The sequence below is a fragment of the Papaver somniferum genome, chromosome 7 (genome assembly GCF_003573695.1).
Source record: "Papaver somniferum cultivar HN1 chromosome 7, ASM357369v1, whole genome shotgun sequence".
Classification (NCBI taxonomy): domain Eukaryota; kingdom Viridiplantae; phylum Streptophyta; class Magnoliopsida; order Ranunculales; family Papaveraceae; genus Papaver; species Papaver somniferum.
Genome location: NC_039364.1, coordinates 234,607,296 through 234,630,254, shown reverse-complemented (window position 1 = coordinate 234,630,254; position 22,959 = coordinate 234,607,296). Strand labels below are relative to the sequence as shown.

Sequence of the window (22,959 nt, the reverse complement as noted above, 5' to 3'; positions counted from 1 at the left end):
AAATTGGTTTCAACGTTGTTTAGTTTTTGTAATATTTGACCAAATTTGGTTCCGTCATTTTTATGACGTTTCACCAACACAAAACCTAGTATTGAAAATGATGATATATCATTATTTTTTGCTGATGATTTTCGACGATGATGATCTGGAGGTGTTGGTGATGTTTGTAGAGGATATAAGGAGGAGGAGAAGGCGTTGTTGGTGGCGGATCTGGACATATAATGAGTTTACCTGACTTTTTCCTTATAGTAGATGGAGGTCGTAAAATTGGAGATGAAAATGGTGGAGGTGGATTAGAAATGAGATTTGATTGTATTGGAGTTCAAGAAGGTGTAGGTGATACTGGTGGTGGGGAAGTAGGACGAAAAGGACGCGGATCTGGCGTAGATAGAGGATCAGAAAATGATAGTGGGTTCAGTGGTGTGTGGAAGGAGGAGAAGGTGTTGCTGGTGTTGGTAGGTAACGAAAATAAGGAGGCGGATGTGTTGTTGATCAATCGTAAAATGAAGATTGAATTTAACGAAGAGAAGTAGAAAAAGAAAAAAATACATATGGATGATGTTATTATTTTTTAGAAATGAAATGGATGTAATTTACTTATTTAAAAATATTTGGGATTTTTATATCAATTTTGTTCCATATGGAGTTTTTAAAGATCTCAAATAATGATTGGAGTTTTTGTTTACTATATTTGGTCACCTTGGTGGTTTATCACTTGTTATGATATTTTATTATGTTTTGTGGAATCCTTATAAATAAAAATTTATTCGTTTGTGTTTGGTGGGGTTTTTATTGAATTTATTATGCAGTGATCAAGTGTTGATCGACAGAGATGGAGACTTTATCGGGAGATTCACTCCCGACCAAGCGGTCGAGACTCCACTGGTCGGTAACTTCTCGACATGGTCCGGCTAAGTGGCAAAGTTACCATTTAGCCACGCATGTTTGCCACTTTACCATGCCCATAATGGGTGTAAAAGTGGCAAACTCATGACTTTTCCATGCTCATAAGAACCCACCATAGATGGGTTCAACTTTTTTCTTTCTTTTTTTTCTTGATCAAGTGTGTTTTTGTACAACACTAGTTCAAGAAAAGATCATGACAAAGTGTTTTTGTGCTATCACGTCCCAACATGCCTGCAGGATGCGCAACCCAGGTAGTTGAACTGTAATGTGTCACTTGGAATGCATTTTACGTAGTGAAATGCGTGATTAGGTTGCAGGCAAGATTCGCATTGAGTGCTTTATGGTCAGAGGAAAAAAAAAAGTTGTTGGTATATATACATATGCACTTGTCAGTTTGATTTCAGCTCCTCTTGATTTCTTGTATCATGTCTACAAGATGGGTATTGAGAAATTCAAAAGCTCGTTGTTTTCCTACATTTTCTACTACTACTTTGTCTTCTTCAACTCCAGTCGAGTTTTACCCAACTCCTTGCATATTCGCTACTACTTACAAGGTACGTAAGCTCTCATCCATTTTCAAATCTTTAAATATACAAAAACTGGCAAACTATACTGATGGTGATATAGAATGGATGTAAACTGTTATCTTGCCATTTTTTATATAAGAGAGATGTGAAACACCCATGCACACGACATGCAATCCAATCTTCATGATTTCCGTTTTTGTGTGTTATCAGGTTTTGGGTTGCCAAGGAACTTATCTGTGTGGGTTTCGTGCATTCCATGGCCCCAGATTTCATCAAAAAAACAGATCCGTGGTTGAGGTTAGGCATCATGAAACACTATAACTCTCTTACTTGGTTGCAGTTCGAGACAGCTTGAGCTTACTTTCTGCACCTGTCGACGGCCTATGACTTATAAAGGAAATTTTGACTGGGATATTGGGTTTGGGCTTTACATTGCTTGTTCTTCAATGTTGTGGCCCATACAGGGTCATGTATAATTAACACTGTCTAGTTTTTTCATCTAGCATTTTGATTTCTATTCCACCGGAACTTTCTTTGGATGGGATTCCGAGTTCCTTATCATTCTTGTGGAGGCACCAGAGGGGTTCTATCTTGAGTTTTAAAATGCCGGGTTTCAGCCAAATTTCTATAGTTTCAAAATGGGAGTCCTTCCAATATCTTGATGCATAAAGTTCTGTAGTGAGAGGAGAGTGTACAGTAAGCCCAGGAAGTGTTTGATGAAATTCCTAAGAGAGGTTTGGACCAAATATCTTAAGTTTTCTGTTTTGTTTACTGTTTTGAGGTTGTGCAAGCATAATCGAAGGAGGGACGACTCAAATGTTAGAGCCTAGAGAAATTGTGTCTTAGAAGATTGGTTCCAAATGATGTTACTTAAGTTAAACTAATGGTTGACGGGCTTTATAAAGAAAGATAGTATTGAGGTAGCAATTGTAATGTACTTGGCTAGAATTTAAGGCGGATCTTTAACCTTCATCTTCCATGTTATTGATGCAGTCTACATGGTGTTTTGCAGGAACAATTGGACCCGTATTCCCTTGTGGCTGATGATCTATTAGTTGTGGCTAGTAGATTAAAGAGTACGTTTGCTGCTGAGGTGATTTATCTATTCCCTTTTTGTTACATCCTTGGCCTTGGCCATGTGTACATGTGGATGGAATAAAATGTAGGACTTTAAGATTACTTGGAGACAGTCTCTTGCTGCATTAAAAGGAGGAGATTTATAATGTAATGATCTGGTTTCGTCTTATACAGGTCCCTATGCTTGCCTCAGCTGCTGGGGATTTCTTCAAGATGGGGGCAGAAAGAAAGAAATTTCGTCCCACGGTAGGAACTATAAGTGCCTATTTTAAATCTTTTATTTCCTTGTTTCCAAAATGGAGAGATTCCTTCTGTTTGTCGTGCTGTGGTCATGGAAATCTTTGTTAAGTAAAGAACAATCTCCTAAATGTTGAGCTATATCTCTTATGTTATCTTGAGTTTTCCTTCAGTTTTCTTGCTCTGTCTAAATAGTTCCACTATCCAGCCAAGTGAAATATACAACACAACTATAAAAGCCAGACCAATCAGTCAAGTGTTTGATTACAACAATACCAGTTCAGGGAACGAATGACTGCTATGTCATTTGTACAATAGTATTAGAGCTTTATCCATAATAGCATGCCTCAGTTGTACCTTTTTGTATGCATTCCGTAGGGATGAAGCTCATGGAGACGATGCAGTAGTAGTTGGACTTATCTATTTATCCAAGAAAATTAACTTCTTAAGGTATTTTGCTGCAAACGTTGTCCAACCCATATATTTAGCACAATTGGTCAACAAAATACGGTTTACTTCAGAAAACAAGAAGTTTTAGACTCGAGATGTACCTTAATGAAATCAAGCTACATAAACATAGTTCTAATGAATCTAACGTAACTAATATGGATATGTTTCTGATACAGGTTATACTCTTGATGGCATCTGCTTTGAATATGTCAACCTTAGCTCCTGATGGCATGCTTGAGACGTCATATAACGAACTGTACGATAGACAACTGTCTATTGCTGTGATCACAGAGATGATCCATGTAAGTTATTCAAATTTATTTTTGATGATCATATATGCTTCTGGTGTCAGTGTCATACTCATAAGTTAATGTTATACTCCTTAATTACGGAGTTCAATTGATTCATTTCTTGTGCTAGGCAGCCAGTCTTCTTCATAGTGATGTTTTGGATGATACCGAGACAAGGCGTGGTATTGGTTCATTAAATTGTTTCATGGAGAATAAGGTATATAATATGCATAAATTTTAGTTGTAAATAAAATACGAGATTGCTTCACCTGCTTATTTGCATGTGAAACTCCCACTATTCTTAAGCAGATGGTAGATCATTGCCTGTTACCTTATTTCAGATGTTCATGCTCCATGAAGTGATCAGGACCCATTAGGATGGGTTACAGTTGGTAGATTGTCCTGATAAAAATTTATCCAGAAAGATGATTGTAGCCAACCCCAACTTGTTCGGGACTAAAGACCTGGTTGTTGTTGTTTTAAAGATGATTGTAGCCTTCTACTCTTTAGCATCTTTAGATGGTAAAGTTAGGTTAATCAGCAGTTCGTGGACGGATATATCTATTAATTGGATGGCTGAGATCATCTAACCCTTTTTTGATTCATAAACTGCTGGTCTGCTACTCGAATTCTTCCCTTTCACTTTGCCTTAGCTCAGAATTAGTGTAGACTCGCTCGGATTTAAACTTCTTTGTCTTATCAACATGAGTTCTAATCAGCAGAATCAGCCCTATCTCATTCACTGTGGCTTCAGACTTTCAGAGTTATGAAATCATGCTCTTCGGAGTGCTCTTATTGAATGAGCACAATATTCGAAGGGTTATGGAAGAGGAAAATATGAAAAATGATACCTCTGATAAACAATTAAAAAGAAGCACCTCAACTCTTTTCAAGGGGGTGTCATGCTTTATTGGATCCAATATAGTCAGCAAGAGTACCTAACCTATGCTGACCTAGTGGAGAAGTCCCATCTTGTCCTGGATATTGTATCATTATCCATTTAAAATGGGAATTATGAGATACGCATTTTATATGACTGCAAGTCTATATTATGGGTTTTCTCGTGTGGAATATGGTTGGTATATTCAATTTAGTTTATGAAATTACTTTCCGTAGTTGTATCCTTACTTCTGCTTCTTAATGGTGCAGATGGCTGTATTGGCAGGAGACGTTCTGCTTTCACGAGCACTTGTTGCTCTAACTTCTTTAGGCAATAATGAGGTACTTTACTAGCTAGTATATTGTTGGTAATACATGAATATGATTAGGAGATCAAGTCCATGGAATTGATCTTGGCATGGTGTAGATACTGTTTTATGTCCTAGCTAGTTGATCAGTCTGCTTTTGCTTCCTTCCGCATTTTAGTAAGTCTTGTTAAATATGGCCATACATCAGTCTGCAACTATGGTTGTGCACTTGTGCTATGTATCCTTATTATAGTTTCAGTTACTCAAGTTTTTTGGGATCGCATTGACCCCTTTTTCTTTCAAATATGCGGTCAAATTCCCGACAAAAGTACGAAAGGGTGTAACTTGTCAGCGCTTTTACAACAGCATTAACTCATCACCCTTTTGTGTCTCTGTTAGTGTTCAATGTTGTTAGTTGTGCTCAATGGTTGGTAAAGAATCCTACGAAATTAAGGCATTTTTTTTCTTCTCACTTGCATCTTGCATTCCCTGGTAGGTTGATACCATTTGTTACATAGTGTATTACCATTTACCTTCCTGTCCTTTCGGTATACTTTTCAGTTGACACAACATATTTTCCTTGTTTTAGTAAAATCAGTATCTTCCAAATCATCAACATCTCCATGTAGGTTGTAGCTTTGATTTCAAGGTCTGTTCAGCATCAGGTTACTGGTGAAACCATGCAAATGACCGCTGCATCTGAGCAAAGATGTAGGTATGCCAATCTTCCTTATTATTCTCTCTATTTGTAACAAACATGAACACATTGACAAAGCAAATACAGATATGGGTACGTCTATCAGATTTGATACATTCTTAATTATAATTTTTACTACTGGATGTTAAATTGTTATATATACAGTTAAAATTGTGTTCAAACACTCACAAGATATTAGCCTAGAACGCCACGTTATGTTCCAAATGTATCATGTGCGTGTAAACATAGCATCTACCAATATGTGCAAAGTAATGGAGTGTCTGCAAGTATCAGAAACGGTAGTCATGTTTCCTTGTGTCGACCCAGCAATAATTTGGAAACCACCGCTGTCAAGATAATCATCCTTTTGTTCTGCTTGCATTACTGCCACCATCAATTTCTCATCATCTTAAAGTTTTTTTGAGGACCTATGAGTCCTCCTCAGAACAACCTGAACCAATTTGTTGTTTTTATCCGTCTCCGTATTTCTTCTCGTCCCTGAGTGTTTTTGGTACTTATTGTTATCCATCGTCATCACTACCCGTATCAGTTTCAAGGTTATCAACATCGATCACACCTTAATGTTTGTCTTGGTCACGTGGACTTCTCTTGCAGTTCGTTATATGATTCCTTTTTTGGTTGCTGTATGGAATATTATATGGAAAAGACGTATAACAAAACGGCAGCATTGATATCGAACAGCTGCCAAGCAGTTTCTATTATCACAGGACAAACAGCAGAAGTTTCCATGTTAGCGTATGACTACGGCAGGAATCTGGTGAGTTGTTGTCATCTCAAATTTTGCTTCTCCTAGAATGTTTCTGCAAGGAAAAATTAACTCAATGAATATCATCTTGCCATTGTAAAACAAAAAAACGTGAAAAAGATAAAGGTGTCCTATCATAGGGCTTATCCACTATTTCTCCAAAGACAAAATTGATAGTGATAGAGGCTATTTTTTCCCCTTCATTCAACTGTCCAATTTTCTATTGTGGTTTCCCAGTGAAATTCGGGTTACAACTGATTTAGTAGGGGTCTCTCATGCATCACAGACCGTCTTGCTATTTACTTCTTTTGTTATTGGTAACTATTATTGAGAATCGTTCATCTTTTTCAGGGTGTGGCCTTCCAGTTGATTGACGATGTGCTTGATTTCACTGGCACATCAGCTTCCCTTGGAAAGGGGTCCTTGTCTGCCATTCGCCATGTAATCCTCTTGCTCTTACTTTTTTGCCTTGATTTAGGAAGTGAGACGACTAGGATGATGTACTATATTGGGTTAAATTAGCTGGAGTATGAATACTCATGCAAAATAATGTTACCAAAAATAAGCCATTGATTCTCTCCATGTGAACCCGAGTCTCCATTGTTTCTTAACTGTTTGCCTACTAGGTATTGAAGTGCAAGATTGCTGCATATTACTCTGACAGATAGATATTGACAGTCCTGATATCCTATTCTCGACCACCTTACTCCTACTTTTTGGACCATACCAAAAGTGATGAATATCTTATATAGCAGTGCAATTAGTTCAGTGCTCATTGAAGTTAATTTTATATGTAGGGGATAATAGCGGCTCCAATATTGTTCGCCATCGAAGAGTTCCCTCAGTTATGTAAAATTGTGGATCGAGGCTTCCAGAATCCTGCTGATGTTGATCTGGTAAGCTAACATTACTACTTTTTAACATTCCACCATTTCATTTGTATGAAACAAACCCAACCATGGATACTAAAGTCAATCCAAAAAATCCAGCGACAACATCTGTTTTCTTCTTTATATTTATGCATTGTCTTCCATCACTAGTTTTCCAAATTCTTTGCCACTTTTACGTGTATCCAAAAGTCTAGTAATTGATATTGCACATTCACTTAAATAAAAGCCTGTACATAAAACTAACCTTATATCTTGATGATTTGCTTAGTGATAATTGTAGCTGAATTGATAGTAACTAACCTTATATCTTGACTAGTACATAAAACTAGTTTCCCTGCCTTCATCGACTGTTACGTAAGCATACATAGTGGAAGTGAAATGAAGTAAAACTGATCAGTGAATGAAGTATGTTAATAAGAGAAAGGATTGCAATATAGTGATTGATCATTGTGCAACGCTACTGTGATATATTCACACCTGTCCACATATCTTGCTTGCTACAACTTCTTAACTTTATGCCTTGCTTAAACTTTTTAGGCCTCTGAAATCCTTGGCAAGAGTAATGGAATACAGAGGGCTATTGAATTGGCATCTGAGCATGCAAATCTAGCTGCTGCAGCCATCAAATCTCTACCCAAGACTGATAATGCGGACGTCAGAAGATCAAGGCAAGCTCTTGTTGATCTAACTCGGTTAGTCATTACAAGAAAAAGGTAACATGGACAGCATCCTGCTCTGCCATATTGCAAGGTACAGATTCCTGTTCTCGTAGGAAAGTGCAGTGATCTCCGTCCGGCCACATTTTTCGTGTTAGCTGGAAAGCTGAATGCTATCACCTATAAGACTGATGGACATCTGAGTGGTGTTGGATAGCTGAACCTTGGGTCACATTAGAGTGCCCAAAAGACATTGTAAATCAGTTTTAATGACGCTCCAGTTGTAATTTGCTCTTAGGATTCATAAAAACCTAGTTGTCCTGGGTGCAAATTCTTAGCTGGAAAGACACTGAACTCAAAGATTGGGGTTGAGATTATGGTTCTGGAGCTTCACCTCATTATGATAATATTGTGTAATTACTTGGTGCATGGACGTTGGGTTGTCACTCTCTCTATTTTTGTTGTCTTGTCTACAAATGTATAGACTTTGTCTTTCAGTTCAGTTCTCATGTGAAATTACTCTAGGAAACCATTTAAGTTAACAATATTACATATTGGAAAAAAAATAATGGTAGCGTCAATTATAGGCTGGTTGGCAAAGAAAGAATAACAATGGAACATGGCATGTTCTTCTAGGTCTGTAATTTGGATTCAATTATTTTTTTGCTGGTTTAACTGTCATCAATCGAAGATTAGGAAGAAGTAATTTTCAGACTCAGAAGATGAAAATGAATTTGGAAACCAAATTTCAAAATGATCCATAGAAGCAACAAAAGCAGAGTCTAAAAGGGCCTTGTCAGAACTTGATTATAGGGCTTTTTTTATATAGCCGAATTTACTTTTCTCCAATTAACATAATATAATAGTATTCATATTTTTTTTTCTCTTGACTAAGAAAAACAAAACTATGATGAGAAAACTCAAAAAAATCGTTTTCTATTTTCAAGAATCGAATCATCCGTTAAACCAGAATTTTATGGTCCGTTCTAATGTAAAAGAGTAGTTTTTTTACAAATTGATTTAGTTAGATGTCAATATACAATACGTAGTTTCAAAAAATTGCACCAACTCGTCAGTCCTATGGACTATGTGTCGTTGTTTCGAATCTCTTCAGCTCTATTTGTTCTTTTTTTTCACTTAAAACTGAAACGTGTTTTGAGGCATACTGGATTTTTTTGAGGCATACTAAATAATACCAAAATAGGGTCACTAAATAGAAAACAACATCACCCCGTATCCATCTTTTTTGATAATGGCATAACTACCTCTTCATAATTAGTGTTAATGATTATGATTAGATTTGATTTAGGAATTTTAAGGATTGATTAAAAATTAAGTTATTAGTGTTAAATTAGTAGAGAAATCAAATTTATGTGAGAGAGTTGGAATTTTTAAGAGGAAGAAGAAGAAGTGAAAAAGAACTTGGGTTTTGAGATTTTGGTGATTGGAAGTGACCAAAATGTGTGATTCAAATCAGAGGTAAACTTCTATACGAGGTCTAATGTCCTTTTCATAAGTTGAATCTTTCAAAAAAATTGAATTTGTAAAACCCAAATCTACTGACCAGATGAACAGTTCGACTGATAACTTGTCAGCCGAACCTCTATGTTTCGAAAGTATACCTAGGTTCCGCTAACAACTTGTCAGCCAAACCTAAGTATATTTTCGGAACACAGAGGTTCGGCTGACAAGTTAGCCGAACTTTAATCTATAACTCACGAATTTTGGTTTGGTTGATTCGAACAAAATCGTTGTTAGCCGAACCCAGATGTATTTTTAAAAAACAAAGGTTCGAATGACAAGTAATTCGTCGAACTTCACTTTGTAACTGACGAATTTAGGTTCGGTTGATTCGAACAAAATCTAGCAAAATCGCATTAGCCGAACATAGTGTTTCTCTAAATCATATACTAGGTTCGGCTCAAAATTGATATTCCAAGATCAGCCGAACTGATCTTCTGAAAATCCTAATTTCATCTTTGAAATCATATTTTATCGATCAAACAAAATAAAATCAATAAAAAAAATATGAGTTTTTTACAAATGTATTCTAAAATACATCTAAGAGCAATTGAGATTTGGATTTCGCACTCCAACATCTCTCACTTTGATTTGTGTTTCCTTTGATTGATTGATTGAATTGGAGTCCAAGATGTTTAAATTTAAAGGTTATTTTGATTTTTGATTTTAGGTTTTTGAGGATAAGGGCACTCTAGTAATTAGATTGTTTAAGGATATATATATATATATAGGTAATTGTACTACCTTTAGACACCCCTTATAAAACCACCCTAGATGGGATAATAAATAAGTATGCCTCAAAAAAATTCAGTATGCCTCAAAACAGGTTTCTTAACACTGGAGGAAAAAGCTTTGGATGGGCTTCATTATGCCTGTTGTAAAGAGCTACACAAAAGGCCTTACTTCCAATAGAAAAGAACCCTGTTTTAGGGAATATATAAAACTTTCAGGGCATACTGAATAAAGACAAAAGAGGAGTGTAAATAGAAAAATCAGAAACCCCTTAAGTAAATATTTTTGGTAATGGAAAATCTGCCCTTTTAGGATTAGTGTTAATACTGATAATTTTTTAAATAATTCTGATTAGTGATTAGTTTTAAGATTATTTAGTTATAAATTTGTGTAGACAAAAAAAAATTAGTAAGAAAAAAAAAGTTAGGTTTTTTTGGAGAGAAGTAGAAGGGGAAAGTGAGAAAAAAACTTGTAAATTGTATTTGATTCAATGGATGAGGAGGGTAATTCTTCATCTAAAAAACCTAGGAAAATACATATCAATTACAACAATGATCCGTAAATGGCTGATTTCTTAGATTATGAGAATGATTTTAAACAAACTCAAGATCAAGCTCAAACTCAAACTCAAGATGATGATTTTTATGAGCCAAACCTTGATGATGAATATATATATATATATATGAGGAACCCAATGCTTCTAATACACAGTTACACTTCTATCTTATGTTTAATCTCACTTTGTAGCTTAAAATCATCAAAAGTTAGGGTTTTTTCACTAAGGTTCTGCGAATATGGATGAACAGTTCGGCTAGCTGAAAGTGTTATGATTAGTAGCCGAACCCCTTTCTCTAGACAATAGTTCGGCTTGTTATAAATAACAACTAAGTAGTCGAACCCTACATTGTAACTTCTGGAACAAAATTTATTCAAGGTTCGGCTGATATTGATAAATTCATATGCGCCGAACCTTTTGGGATTATATGGTTCGGCTCTTTCATCAAGTAGAATATAAGCCGAACCTTATAACTTATATTCCTAAGTATTGTTTGGTTAAGAATTTTGTACAGGTTCGGCACATATTGTGAATATCGTAATAGCCGAACCTTGTAAATGTGATAGGTTCTGCTCTTTTATGTATTATTGTACTAGCCGAACCCTTCCATTGATTTTTCATTATAGTATCTTACCTTGTGTTATTCTTCATAGATCGTGCTTGATGGACCCGTATCGATGGAAAATCAACCTGATCCCGTAGACATGATTCACGAAGATACTAGGGATCACTTCCAAAATGATTTGGTACGTAAGAACTTGTTTTTTACCTTAATGTTGTCGGAATGTTCCGAAGTTTTTTTACTAATTATTTGTGTTGAATGAATGTAGAGATGAAAAACTAAACCCCAAGCAGTGGCGTGGGATGAGGAACACGCGATGAAGCTAAATTGCGTACAAGTTAAAGGACAACAAAGCCTAGGGGATCGGTTTGAATTGATTTTTGGGTGAAGTGGAACCGGCGATAGCAAGGCTAGAAAGGGTTCTGTATATGTTTGGAAGACCGGGAGAAAGAATATGAGAAAGACGAAGAAAAGAAACTTCCCTTTCAAGATCGTTTTCAACCTCAATAACAAGAATAATACCTTGAACAAAGATGATGAATATTGGGTTATGAATAAAGATATGGATTGTCGTCATAACCACCCATGTCCACGTGACCTTCATGGACATGCGAAAGTAGCGCGACTTAAACCCAACGAGATGCTTGAAGTGGATAAAATGACACGAGGATGTATTCCACCGTCTAGGATTCTTAGTAAATTGAAGAAGGCAACAAGAATAACAAGTCGACTATGCAAACTATCTACAACGCAAGAAATAAGATTAGAAGACTCAATTTGCAAGGTAGGATGGTGATGCAACAAGTGATGTGGTTAGGGGTGAAGCATAACTGCGCTTGCCAAAAGAAGTTGGATAAATTTGGTCAAGTGACACACCTTTTTCTTGCCCACCCGGAATGCGTCCAATTGGCTCAATGCTTCCCACAAGTTATTATATTGGATTGCACGTACAAAACTAACAAATATGAGATGCCGTTGATGAACATTATTGGGCATACGTCGACAAAGGCACCGTTCATCGTGGATTTTTGTTTCATGAAAAACGAGAACAAAGAGAGTTATGTTTGGGGGTTAGAACAATTGAAGTTAATTTTCCGGGAGAGTGCTCTTCCTAAAGTGTTCATATCCGATCAAGATTCATCATTGATGTATGCTATTAATAAGGTATTTCCGGATGCTTTCAAATTTCTTTGCACGTTTCATATATGGTGCAATGTGAGGAAAAAATGCCAGCCGATAATTCAACCACTTAAGATGAAAGAATTAGACAATATTGCTAAACTACCGGTGGAAAAACAAGAAAATGAAAAGAAGGAATTCTTGAAACGATATGAATACAATGAGGTGTTGTGGGCTTCTTTCCATGGCGAATGGGAAGCTTTGGTATGGTCAATCACCGAAGATGTATACGAAGAAAATGTTAAAATGCTCATTAATCATTGGAGGACCGATTACCCCGACGTCATTATTTATTTGCTCGAAGATGTGTTGGAACCTAATAAAGAAAGGTTCGTGTCTTGTTTCACAAATCGACAAACACTTCGACAACCAAGCCACAAGTATGGTAGAGTCGGCTCATTATCGGTTGAAGAAGAAACTTTTTGGATGTGTTGACACCTTTGTTACGGTGTTTGATGCAATTGATGAATATTTCAAAAGTGATACTGTGAGAATTAAGGCGGCGTTCGAACATAACATTATGTTCAAGCACAAGGATTACAAAAGTCCTTGGCTACGAGGATTAACTTATAATGTCTCCCATCTTTGCATTTATTTATTGATGGAAGAAGTATCTTTGATTGAGACATTTGGCGCCAACTTGGAGGAAGAGTGTGTTTGTAAAATAAAGACGTCTATGGGACTTCCATGCCGCCACGATATAATTAGGTACGAGGATGGTATCATACCATTTGAGGACATTGATCCTTTTGGAAACAATTAAGCTTTGATACTCTCCAACCGAAGACGACGAGGATGATCTAGAAATTTGGGACACCGCAAAAGGGAAAATGTTGGCGGAGATATATAAGAATATGTTCTGAGCTCAAAAACAAATTTTTTGGCTCAACATGTTGCCGGTAATGTATCCATTCACCCAAGAGAATATTTTGAAACCGGAGAAGGGTTTCCTGAAAGGTAGAAAGAGTAATAAAATGAATAATTTCCAAACTAGACAAGCAAACAAGGCACTATTGGTTACCCATAGAGATTCATGCGGTTTTGAAATCCATGATGCAAGGTATGAAAAGTCAAAGAAGGAAATTGAAAAACTGATGAAGGAGGAAGAAGTGAAAGTTCCAAAAAAACGTGGTCGTCCGAGTATTCAAAAAGCCGAAACAAGTATGAAATAGGTCAAGGAGAATAATTGTCCGTCACAAGCAAAGGGGAAGAGTAAGATGCATCATTCACAAACCAAGGTAAAGGAAAAAAAAAGACCATACATGAAGTTGGTAGGATGAGAGGACCCAGAAGAGATAAGTCCGGTAAATATTTGCGGCCTATCAATTTTATATATGATAACTACTTGGAAGATCTAGCGCCGGTAATTCATGAGCATATCATAGCAATGGACGACGTATAAGGTGATGGAAATTGTGGATACTACGTAACGGCGGAACAACTTGGTCCTTTTAAAGATGGGAACAATCCGGTGCCCCGAGAAAATGAAGTCAACTATATTAGAAAATGATTGTTACAAACCCTACGTCGGAACAAAGAATTCTACAAGACAATGATGAGAGCAGGTCCAAGGGGAGATGCAGGAGTGGGATCAGTGTACATTGCATTTGAACGTCGTTTGCATGGGGATTAAATCATCACCCAAGATCATTGGATGTACATGCCCGTTTGTGGGATTCTAATAGCGGAGACATTCGATTGCGTCGTACATTATTTCGCGTGGCCGGGTAATAGTTTTACTTACGCGCCTCCAACAAAACCTTGACATGAAGGTGTAAAAGATATAAGACTTGTTATGGAATTTGTTCAAAATTGTCATTTTATCGGCCTCAAACTCAAACCCGGTTGTCCATCACCTCCCTTGATGAGTGTAGCCTTTTGGCCTGGATTTGAAAATAATTATTCAATGGATTGGTGTGAAAGCTATGCAACGGAAATGGATCTTTGGAAAGCTTTGAATGTGTCGCTTGCAAGTGGAAAAGTTATTATGTTTTCAAGTGATGAGGATGAAGATGATGAGAAAGAGGTTAGTGAAGATGATGAGGAAGAGGTGATCCGTCTAGGATCTCCATAAATTGACACTATCAGAGTGTTATTTGATTTTTGTGGTACATTCAATCTATTGTAGATTTCGGTTTTTTCGGTAAACTAACAATTGCACTTAATTTTACCTTATAGACTCCTTGTATTTGAATGAGATTTGCTTTATGTTATGGAAGGTATTTTCATTGGCAGACAAGTCAGTAATATACATTAAACAGGATGTAGTTCGGCAATGAAACAACTAGCCTAACCAAGTATAAATCCAGGTTCGGCTTGTGTTTTAATTTATATATATGTCGAACCTGGCATAATATTTAAGGTTTTGGACAGGTTCGGCTTGTAATGGATTTAACGTATAAGCCGAACTTGACAATTTCCTTTCACCCTGAAATCTCAGTCAGGTTCGGATGATTATCCTTAAGTTCATATTGAGCCGAACCATATCCCGTGTTAACAGTTTATTCAATTCATAAGTCTTTTATCATTCATACATTGAAGGATTACATTCCAAGTTACATTCCCATTACATAAGAACATGGAAGTAATACATAAAAACATGGTAGCATTACAAAAGAACATGGTAGCAATACAAAGGAAAACCATCCATCTAGTATCCCAAACGGATTATGAGAAACTTTCTAAGAATGCGGTAGTGAGCTTCGTATTTGAAATTCTTTCCTTTCCATCTTCGTTATTCGTCTAGTGCTCGCACTTCAATTTCGGAGGTAGTTTCACCCTTGAGTCGATAGCGATTCACAACCCGAACTAACGCTATAAAGTCGGTAACCTTTTTCTTAATATATTCAATTCGTCAAAACAAGGATGCTGAATCCCGGTTGTGAGGATTACATGTTTCATTAGAGAATGCTTCATGAATTCGAACCAAGTAGTACATACTCATCAGACCCTTCACTCGTCATTCTTCACCCTTCTTTGGATAGTATGCTACATAGTTCGTGCAAAGAGACAAATCTTCATCTAGAGTAAACTTAGGATTAGGGGGTGCCATATTTTTCAGGAGATGTGCTTTCTAATGTGAAACTATAGGTAAGTATATATAGAATTTAGGTTTTACAACGGCTATATTTTTGAAAAAAAAGAGTTGTTCCTTGAAATTTGTGAAAAATTTCAGGGTTCGGCTAGTACGAATTTTTGAATACAAGTAGTGACGGCTAGAGTTTTCAAAAGTTTGAAAATTCTGTCAGGTTCGGCTTGTATTTATAGTTAACTTATAAGTCGAACCTGATACTGAACATGTCACTAAAATAATGAAAACTGAAAATTATCTATAACACTTAATACGTAAAAGTCAAATTATCGATAATACCAAATAAACTAGCAAACACACACAAAGTCAAGTTGTCGATAACAAACAAACACAAAGTGTACTTAATAAAACATAGAAAACATAATAGTTCATTGACCACCACCCCTTTTGCCGGTTCCACGACCACTACCAGGGCCTCTTGTTCTCGCACCTCCACGTTAATCTTCGGCTGCACCGACATCACCAATTGGGCCGCTGCTACTACCTCTGCTTGTGCCTTCACCAGCTTCTCGATCCCTTTTCTTCGTCGGCCTTTTTAAGGGTACTTGGGGTCCTTGTCCTTTGGTCATAATAGCATCCCAATCGTTGATGAAATAATGTTGTTCATCAACCGTCAACGGTGTTTTGCAGCTAGCTTTTTTCTTCATTTTCTTGAACAACTCCTTGCCTGCCACAACCTAATTTCATTTGTCAACAACTTCTAGTTATGAGTAACTTATATAATATCTTATTTATGTCAAAAACTTCAAATTCAAGAGTGAAGATTAATGCAATTATTACCATTGTCTTGTAAGCCTTCGATAGCTCTTCATAAGTGGGATTTTTGGAGATGATGGTCTCCTTTTGCTTTCCCTTCGACTTATCAACTTTCTTCTGACTTTCCTTATTGATAATAAAGGGATGAGAAATATGGTTGTACCAATCCATATAGCCCGAATCAGCTTCACGAGGATCATCATACAAGGGTGCTATCGAATTCATATTTAATATGTTATCATCTAAATTCTTCCAATGCTTATTGCTCGGCTCGGGATCATACTTTTGAGACCATGAAGAAGTGGTGCTTTTAGTTCCAGTATAACTCTTTGGCATCAATGTGAATTTCTCGTCAAACAATGGGACCTTTTGGACGGCTCCTCCTTCACGTAGTACTCGCCGAGGAACAGAAATTACACTAACACCGGGATAAAACAATGGTCCATAGTACATACCCACCGGCCTGTCTCCACGATAAACATCTTGCTCGCGTTCATATTCTACCGGCTTGGCATATGGATCAAAATCGACGTCCTTGACCTCCAAAGAGTCTAACCTCTCTCTCAAGTTTACCACCAACTGCTCTTTATTCCTTGCCATCTCCTCATCAAGCTTGTATTGTGCCGCTGTTGGAAGTGTATCAACCCAATCGACATCCTTTTCAAATGTTTTGGCCAACTTCAAAGTCGAGAAATGGTCATATACCTACACCTACATCCAAAATTAAAATAAGAAATGTTATGCAAACATACAAGGTAAGGATAATGGCTAATAAATGTTATGCAAAATTAAAATAACATACAAGGTAAGGTTCGGCTAGTATTTTAATTCAAATAAAAGCCGAACCTAAAGGTTCGGCGCATAATGGCTATCAAAAACAAGCCGAACCATACATTGAATAACGATACTTTGCATTGTTGGAAAAAAAAACCCGAAAATTAATCGAGAAATACCTGAAACAAAGTGAAGTTCCCTCCAATGTTTGTACTTGTCAACCTAGAGGCGGTCGCAATTTGTTCGAGAAGGTAAGCTAGAGTCGCGGTACCCCAAGCGTATTGGTTAATGGTTTCAAGATCCTTTAACAATAGAAGATAATTGGCATTCACCTTGTTTCCAGATAGGTCCGGGAAGACATATCTGCCAAGAGTATAAAGCAAATAGGTTGTTGCGGTTTGCTTCACTTTGATCTCGTCCATTACCAACTCTCCTTTCTTTAGTTTCTCGACTGTATTCCCAAATTCCTTTTTCAAATTAGTAAGCTTCACCTTCTTCAGCTTCTTATTTTTCCCACCTTCAAAGTGAACAGAATTTACATCTTTAACGGAACGACAAAAATCGAGTTCGGTCTTATAATTACCCCAACCAAGATATTCCTTGTACAATTTATATAGCTCCTCCCAACTCATATCATAATAGTCAGCATCCACGCTTCTACCCCTCACTTTAAGACCTGTAATCTTGTTCGTGTCATCAGGAGTGATTGTCATCTCCCCAAAGGGTAGATGAAACGTATACGTCTCTCGACAAAATCTCTCGGAGAAAGCGGAGGACGTCACACTATCATATTCCTTATGTCCATATTGAATGACAGGCCATAAAGCAGAGGATTGGACGTAAGCAATTACCTCGGGAACCTCTTCAGACAATTTCCATTCTGCTGCCCTATGATGTCTCAATACTCGAACCTCATCGTTGTGATCAGGAGTCTCATATATTCTCTTTGCCCAAGATTCGCCGTAACTGATCAACACCCTTCCTCCATCTTCCGGAAGTCCATAGAGCAAACCATCATCTCTAGCTCGGATTACCTTATTATCATCAGGAATGTGCAAACCTTTAACTCGGCGTTCAGCAACATGTTTCTCTTTCGGTTGATGTTGAGGTTCCTCATTAACATGACCACCATCAACTTCTTGTTCTTCTCTTTGTATCTTTGAAACTGGTTCACGAATTACTAATGTTGCGTCTGTGTCAACTCCTCTCGCTCCAGCTCCTAATTTTTTCTTACCTCCTCCTCGAGGATCGGGTATTTTAGAAGTAGAAGGTGTAACCTCCCTCCTCCTCCTTCTTTTAACTTCGTCATTCCTAATGCAAGTTTAAAACTTTATTAACATATGAAAGTTGGTGAGCGCAATAAAGACCACTGGACTTGTAACACAGTGTTATGTTCGACGCATAATTAAAAATACCAACAAGCCGAACACGTTAAGTCAAGGGTTCGGCTAGCCCGACAAACAAAAAATGATCCGAACTTAAACCTAGTTTCTGTTGCAAACTAACAGAAGATGGTTCGGCATGAATTCAACATTATATAACACGCCGAACCTGGCGCATATTTGCTAAACAATTTTGTGCCGAACTGTTCATCTACAAGTTCAGGATGCAATTTTTTAGGAACAGTTCGGCACGTATTGCATATAAAATATGAGCCGAACCTTAATCTGCAACCGTCAAAAACCCTAATTTTTTTGATTTTTCCCTATTCAATCGATTAAAAACAGCAAATAAAAGATTGGGTTTGTATAACTTACTGTATAATCCTCATTTGAGGAGTTGGTGCTTCGGTTGGTTGATTTTGTGGTTCAATTAGTTCTTATTCTTCAATTGGTTCTTCTTCTTCAATGGAGGGATTTGAAGACGATTTTGAACGCCTACCAGTTGCATTTTCCTTTGTACGAACCATTATATAGTTGGGTTTAATCGACGATCAAATTTTCGCGAATCGACGATTAATCACGACGGTGAAAAAAAATTCTCACGAGGGAGAGGAAGGGGTTCGTCTAGAGGAGATGAAGAAGTGATATAGAAATTGATTTTTGATTTTAGTTAAAACTAATTTTAGGTTTTATACTAAGAGTAAGGGTAGATTAGTAATTAAAACAGTTGAAGGGCATATAAGTAATTGAACTACTCAAGGGATAGCCCTTATAAGGGCACTTTAGATGGGATTATTGACTTGTATGTCCTGAAAGTTTTATGTATGCCCTAAAACATGATTCATAGAAAAGGGCCTAAACATAATCGGGCCTTGTGCAGCGCACACACTGCACCCCCTCAGGACCGGCTCTACTTAATCAGATTTATTTATAAATTTAATGTTATTGTCAATGAATATAAAGGAAATTTAATTTTATATATATATTTCTTTTTGATGTGTAATCGCTGAAATATATTATTCTCATAAAAACGTGATAAATTTAATAAAAAAACTAATAATTACTCCCTCTGTACCACATATATAGGCAGAAAATGCAAAATCTCTAGATTAAGAAAAAAAAATGGTTTCATAAATAACCATTCTCTTTTCTATTTTGCCCTTATCCTATTTTCCAATGTTTATTGTGCTGATACCAATATATTAAACAAGGGTAATTTATGGAAAAATTCATTTTAAAATTGGAGGCCCGCCTATTTAACGGGACAATCAAGATTTAAGGTTCCGCCTATATACTATGTGGTACGGAAGAAATATTAAATATATCCTAATAATTAAATGCCAAAAGTAACAAATATATCCAAGATTTAGCCGAATCCATGGACTTGTCAAAATACGTACCGTGTCACCGCATGACATGAAATAAAATCTCTTTAAAATAATTTGGAGAAATGGCACCAGACCATTTCCATGTGCTTATATTTTTTGTAATGTCCACCACACAGTCACACATGCATTTCTGTATATTATCCTACTTGTTAATGCAGATATTGATGCACATTGCATGATCCGCGGTCATGGGATATTAAAGGAAATGCAGGGATCTATGATCATGCTGTCATAACAACTAGGTGTGGGATTTTTTTTAAATCAAAATATTTTTTTCATTTTATATTATTTTGGGTGCTGCCCACAGCAAAACTGTGTCTTAATTATGCCGCACCCACCGGCCAAAAAAGAATAATAGAAGGAAAAAGAGATGGTGCTAAATTTCGTGTTACTTGGAAATTACATTTTCTTTTGCTTTCAGTTTCAGTTTCAGTTTCATTTTCATTTTCCGTGTCAAGTAAACAAGTGAACAAGATTTTAACCTATAAAACTTCTCTTAATCTTTTTGAATTTGCTTTCATTTCAAAAGACTTGTTTCTTGCTATGACTTCAAAGAGTAGTAATGGTGGTGGATTGTTTTCCTCAATCAAGTCTAGCTTACTGTGGAATAACGGAAAGCTCCCTCAAGGAGTGGAAGTTATAAGTCCAGAAGGAGACACAGCGGATGCAGCACCAGAAGCTACTAAAGGAAGATTAAAGCCAGAGGTATAACTTGCGCATCTTTTTTCTCTTTTTTTTATTTTTGGCAATTTTAAGGACGGATATCATATTTTCGTCTTCTATTTCGAATGAGTTATTTGTTGATTCCTTCGTAGGAACGAGTGGGTTTATGGAATATGATGAAGAAGCACATTGGTATGGACATTACGTATTTAGGGTTTCTTCCAATCTCCTTTTTAGAACCAAGAAGCCAACTTCAGAGAGGAGCGGAGGTGAATGCTATCTATTTTCTCAATATATATAATGCGCTATTCCTTATCAGCTAAAAGTTATCTGTTCTCCTCCTCCCTTATTGCAGTCGATGGAGTACTCTCATTTGTTGGATCAAGCAAATGAATGTGATGATCCTTACATGCAATTGGTGTACGCTTGTAAGTGCCTCTTTCATCCTTTTTTCGTGAATTTATTTATTCGCTACAAGGCAGTTTTAAACTATATATCATGCATGGTTATTGATTGTAGCATCATGGTCAATGTCCTTCCTCTATGCCATACGCCGGACGTTTAAGACATTTAATCCCATACTTGGTGAGACTTGTGAATTTGTCAATCACAATGGCATTACGTATATTGGAGAGCAGGTGAGCTTCTTATGGCGGCCATAGGATATCCCTTCGTTGCGTTTTCCTTTAGATTACTCTAACCCAAGGCAATATGTTTTATTGTTTTTTTGCTTCTGTTTAGGTGAGTCACCATCCCCCAATAGAAGCTGTACATGCTGAGAATGAACATTTTATGTTGGACTCCACAACCAGTTTAAGGACCAAACTGTTAGGAAATTCACTTGATGTCTATGTTGGCACAAGGTAAAACATGATCGGCCGATTTGCTCGTTCCTCGAATCCATTTATCTACATGTACACATATCTTATTGTTCTATTATTTGTTATCCAGTACACATATTACCCTAAAAAGAGATGGTGTTGTCCTGGAGTGCACCCCTCCTCAGGCAAAACTATACAACCTTATATTTGGCCGAATGTGGATTTCCTTTTGCGGCAATCTAACTTTGACGAACTTGGCCACTGGAGACTACGTTGTGCTAAGGTTTCAACCATCTGGCTGGTTTAGGTATGTTTATGTTTCTCTCTACCTCCAGCTCTTGTTCTTGGATGTCTCATTTTTTTTGGCTTCAAATGATACTTTGTACAACTTCTCGTCTATAAATGCAATTGCGTCCTTTGAGAGGATGCATATCTTAGTTCCGATTTAACCCTTTGGGTGAGGGATAGCGCGAAGTTCAAAAATTGAACATTTATTACTTTCAGTGCGTATCCTTCTATTAATCCTGTTAATTAATGTGCAGTGGTGATCGCTTTGAGGTGGATGGATGTGTTTACAATTCTAACAAGGAGCCTAAAATACTTATGTCTGGGAAATGGACAAAGTCTATGAGTTATCAACCATGCGATAAGGAAGGAAAACCGCTTCCAGGAACTGAACTACAAGAGGTCAGATTTATTATTGTTGAATAATAATCGCTCTATTTCAAAAAAAAAAAATGATACTTTTTAAGATAAAAATGAAAAGATAAAAGTATCAATTTTACTGAAACTAAGGTAGTATTATTTTCTTTAATCATTAAAGGTAAACAGCTTCAAAGTGCTTTTTAATATGCAGATATGGAGAGTTCCTGATATTCCAGTGAAGGATAAATATCACTTCACATACTTTGCACACAAGGTAAACAGCTTCGACACTGCGCCCAAGCGGATGTTGGCATCAGACTCCCGCTTGCGTCCTGATAGATATGCACTTGAGAAGGGAGATCTGTCAAAAGTTAGCCATGAGAAAAACAGTCTAGAAGTGAGACAGCGTAAGGAGAGGATAAAGAGAGAAGCCAATGGCGATAAGTTCACTCCAAAATGGTTTGACTTGGCTAAACAAGTAGTAAGTACACCATATGGCGATACACAAATTTACAAATACAATGGTATGTACGATGAACACATGGCAACAATGATCAGCACCGGTGAGGTTGATGTGCAACCGACTGAGTTTAATCCTTGGCAGTATGGACAAGAGAAACTGGGTTAAGCCACCAAGCTCACTAAAGATTATTAAGCTCATTACGGATTTTTAAGTTGTGTATGGTTTAAAATTTTAAGCATGGTCAATATAAAAAGACTTATGGTGAGAATTATTATAATCTCACGATAATCAAGAATCAAGATTAGTTGCAGAGATGATGAAGAGAGAAAGAATAGTTGTATTTCTGAATAATAGAAAAACATAATCCAATACAGCTTCTGTTCAGACCTATTCTAGTAACAATAGTGGAGGAAGGAAGTGGAACTGATGAAGTAGATGCTATAGCAGAATTGTCACAAGACAAGGAAGTAGAAGAAGACTGTAATGTAGGAACCAAAGAAGCAGGACTTGAACTTTCAGAAGAAAAATAGAACTCATTTTCAGAGAAACAACATGTCTAGATATATAAGTTCTTTTAGTAATAGGATTATAACATTTGTAACCTTTATGTAAGATACTATATCCTATAAAGATACATTTAACATATTTAGGGGACAACTTATCAACCCTTGAATGACCCAATAATGGATAGCAGACACATCCAAAAACTCTCAACAAAGAATAATCTGGCATAGTATTATACA

At 36.8% G+C, this 22,959-nt stretch overlaps 2 protein-coding genes and 1 long non-coding RNA gene across 4 annotated transcripts; 2 read left to right on the top strand and 1 right to left on the bottom strand.

Moving 5' to 3' along the window:
* Positions 1-1,956: 1,956 nt before the first annotated feature.
* LOC113299887 (solanesyl diphosphate synthase 3, chloroplastic/mitochondrial-like) lies at positions 1,957-7,880 on the top strand. Of its 2 annotated transcripts, none has more exons than XM_026548984.1 (11): positions 1,957-2,167; positions 2,446-2,526; positions 2,685-2,756; positions 3,374-3,499; positions 3,618-3,704; positions 4,637-4,708; positions 5,304-5,389; positions 5,987-6,149; positions 6,489-6,578; positions 6,935-7,033; positions 7,565-7,880. In XM_026548984.1, exons 1-11 carry the CDS (start codon positions 2,150-2,152, stop codon positions 7,742-7,744), a joined length of 1,074 nt encoding a protein of 357 aa, XP_026404769.1. In that variant the 5' UTR covers positions 1,957-2,149; the 3' UTR covers positions 7,745-7,880. The 2 variants fall into 2 exon arrangements, with proteins under 2 accessions (XP_026404769.1, XP_026404770.1); XM_026548985.1 differs by having other exon boundaries at positions 1,957-2,353; positions 7,565-7,787.
* On the bottom strand, positions 6,019-7,666 carry LOC113299888. Its single transcript, XR_003335239.1, has 2 exons — positions 7,328-7,666; positions 6,019-6,192 (listed from the first exon to the last, which is right to left on the bottom strand). It is a non-coding gene; the product is annotated as an uncharacterized LOC113299888 (long non-coding RNA).
* A 12,287-nt stretch (positions 7,881-20,167) lies between the features above and the next one.
* Positions 20,168-22,381, top strand: LOC113296140 (oxysterol-binding protein-related protein 3C-like). Its single transcript, XM_026544469.1, has 8 exons — positions 20,168-20,329; positions 20,440-20,556; positions 20,643-20,715; positions 20,807-20,925; positions 21,029-21,150; positions 21,239-21,415; positions 21,651-21,795; positions 21,965-22,381. Exons 1-8 carry the CDS (start codon positions 20,168-20,170, stop codon positions 22,379-22,381), a joined length of 1,332 nt encoding a protein of 443 aa, XP_026400254.1.
* Positions 22,382-22,959: the final 578 nt, after the last annotated feature.

What these genes read in the sequence shown, in the direction of transcription:
- LOC113299887 (XM_026548984.1), top strand. An exon ending in GAAAGAAATTTCGTCCCACG is followed by an intron (nt 2,757 to 3,373) that starts GTAGGAACTATA and finishes TTTCTGATACAG; the next exon opens with GTTATACTCTTGATGGCATC. An exon ending in GCATCTGAGCAAAGATGTAG is followed by an intron (nt 5,390 to 5,986) that starts GTATGCCAATCT and finishes CTTCTCTTGCAG; the next exon opens with TTCGTTATATGATTCCTTTT.
- LOC113296140 (XM_026544469.1), top strand. Translation starts at nt 20,168, where the DNA reads ATGACTTCAAAGAGTAGTAATGGTGGTGGATTGTTTTCCTCAATCAAG. An exon ending in AAGGAAGATTAAAGCCAGAG is followed by an intron (nt 20,330 to 20,439) that starts GTATAACTTGCG and finishes ATTCCTTCGTAG; the next exon opens with GAACGAGTGGGTTTATGGAA. An exon ending in AACTTCAGAGAGGAGCGGAG is followed by an intron (nt 20,557 to 20,642) that starts GTGAATGCTATC and finishes CCCTTATTGCAG; the next exon opens with TCGATGGAGTACTCTCATTT.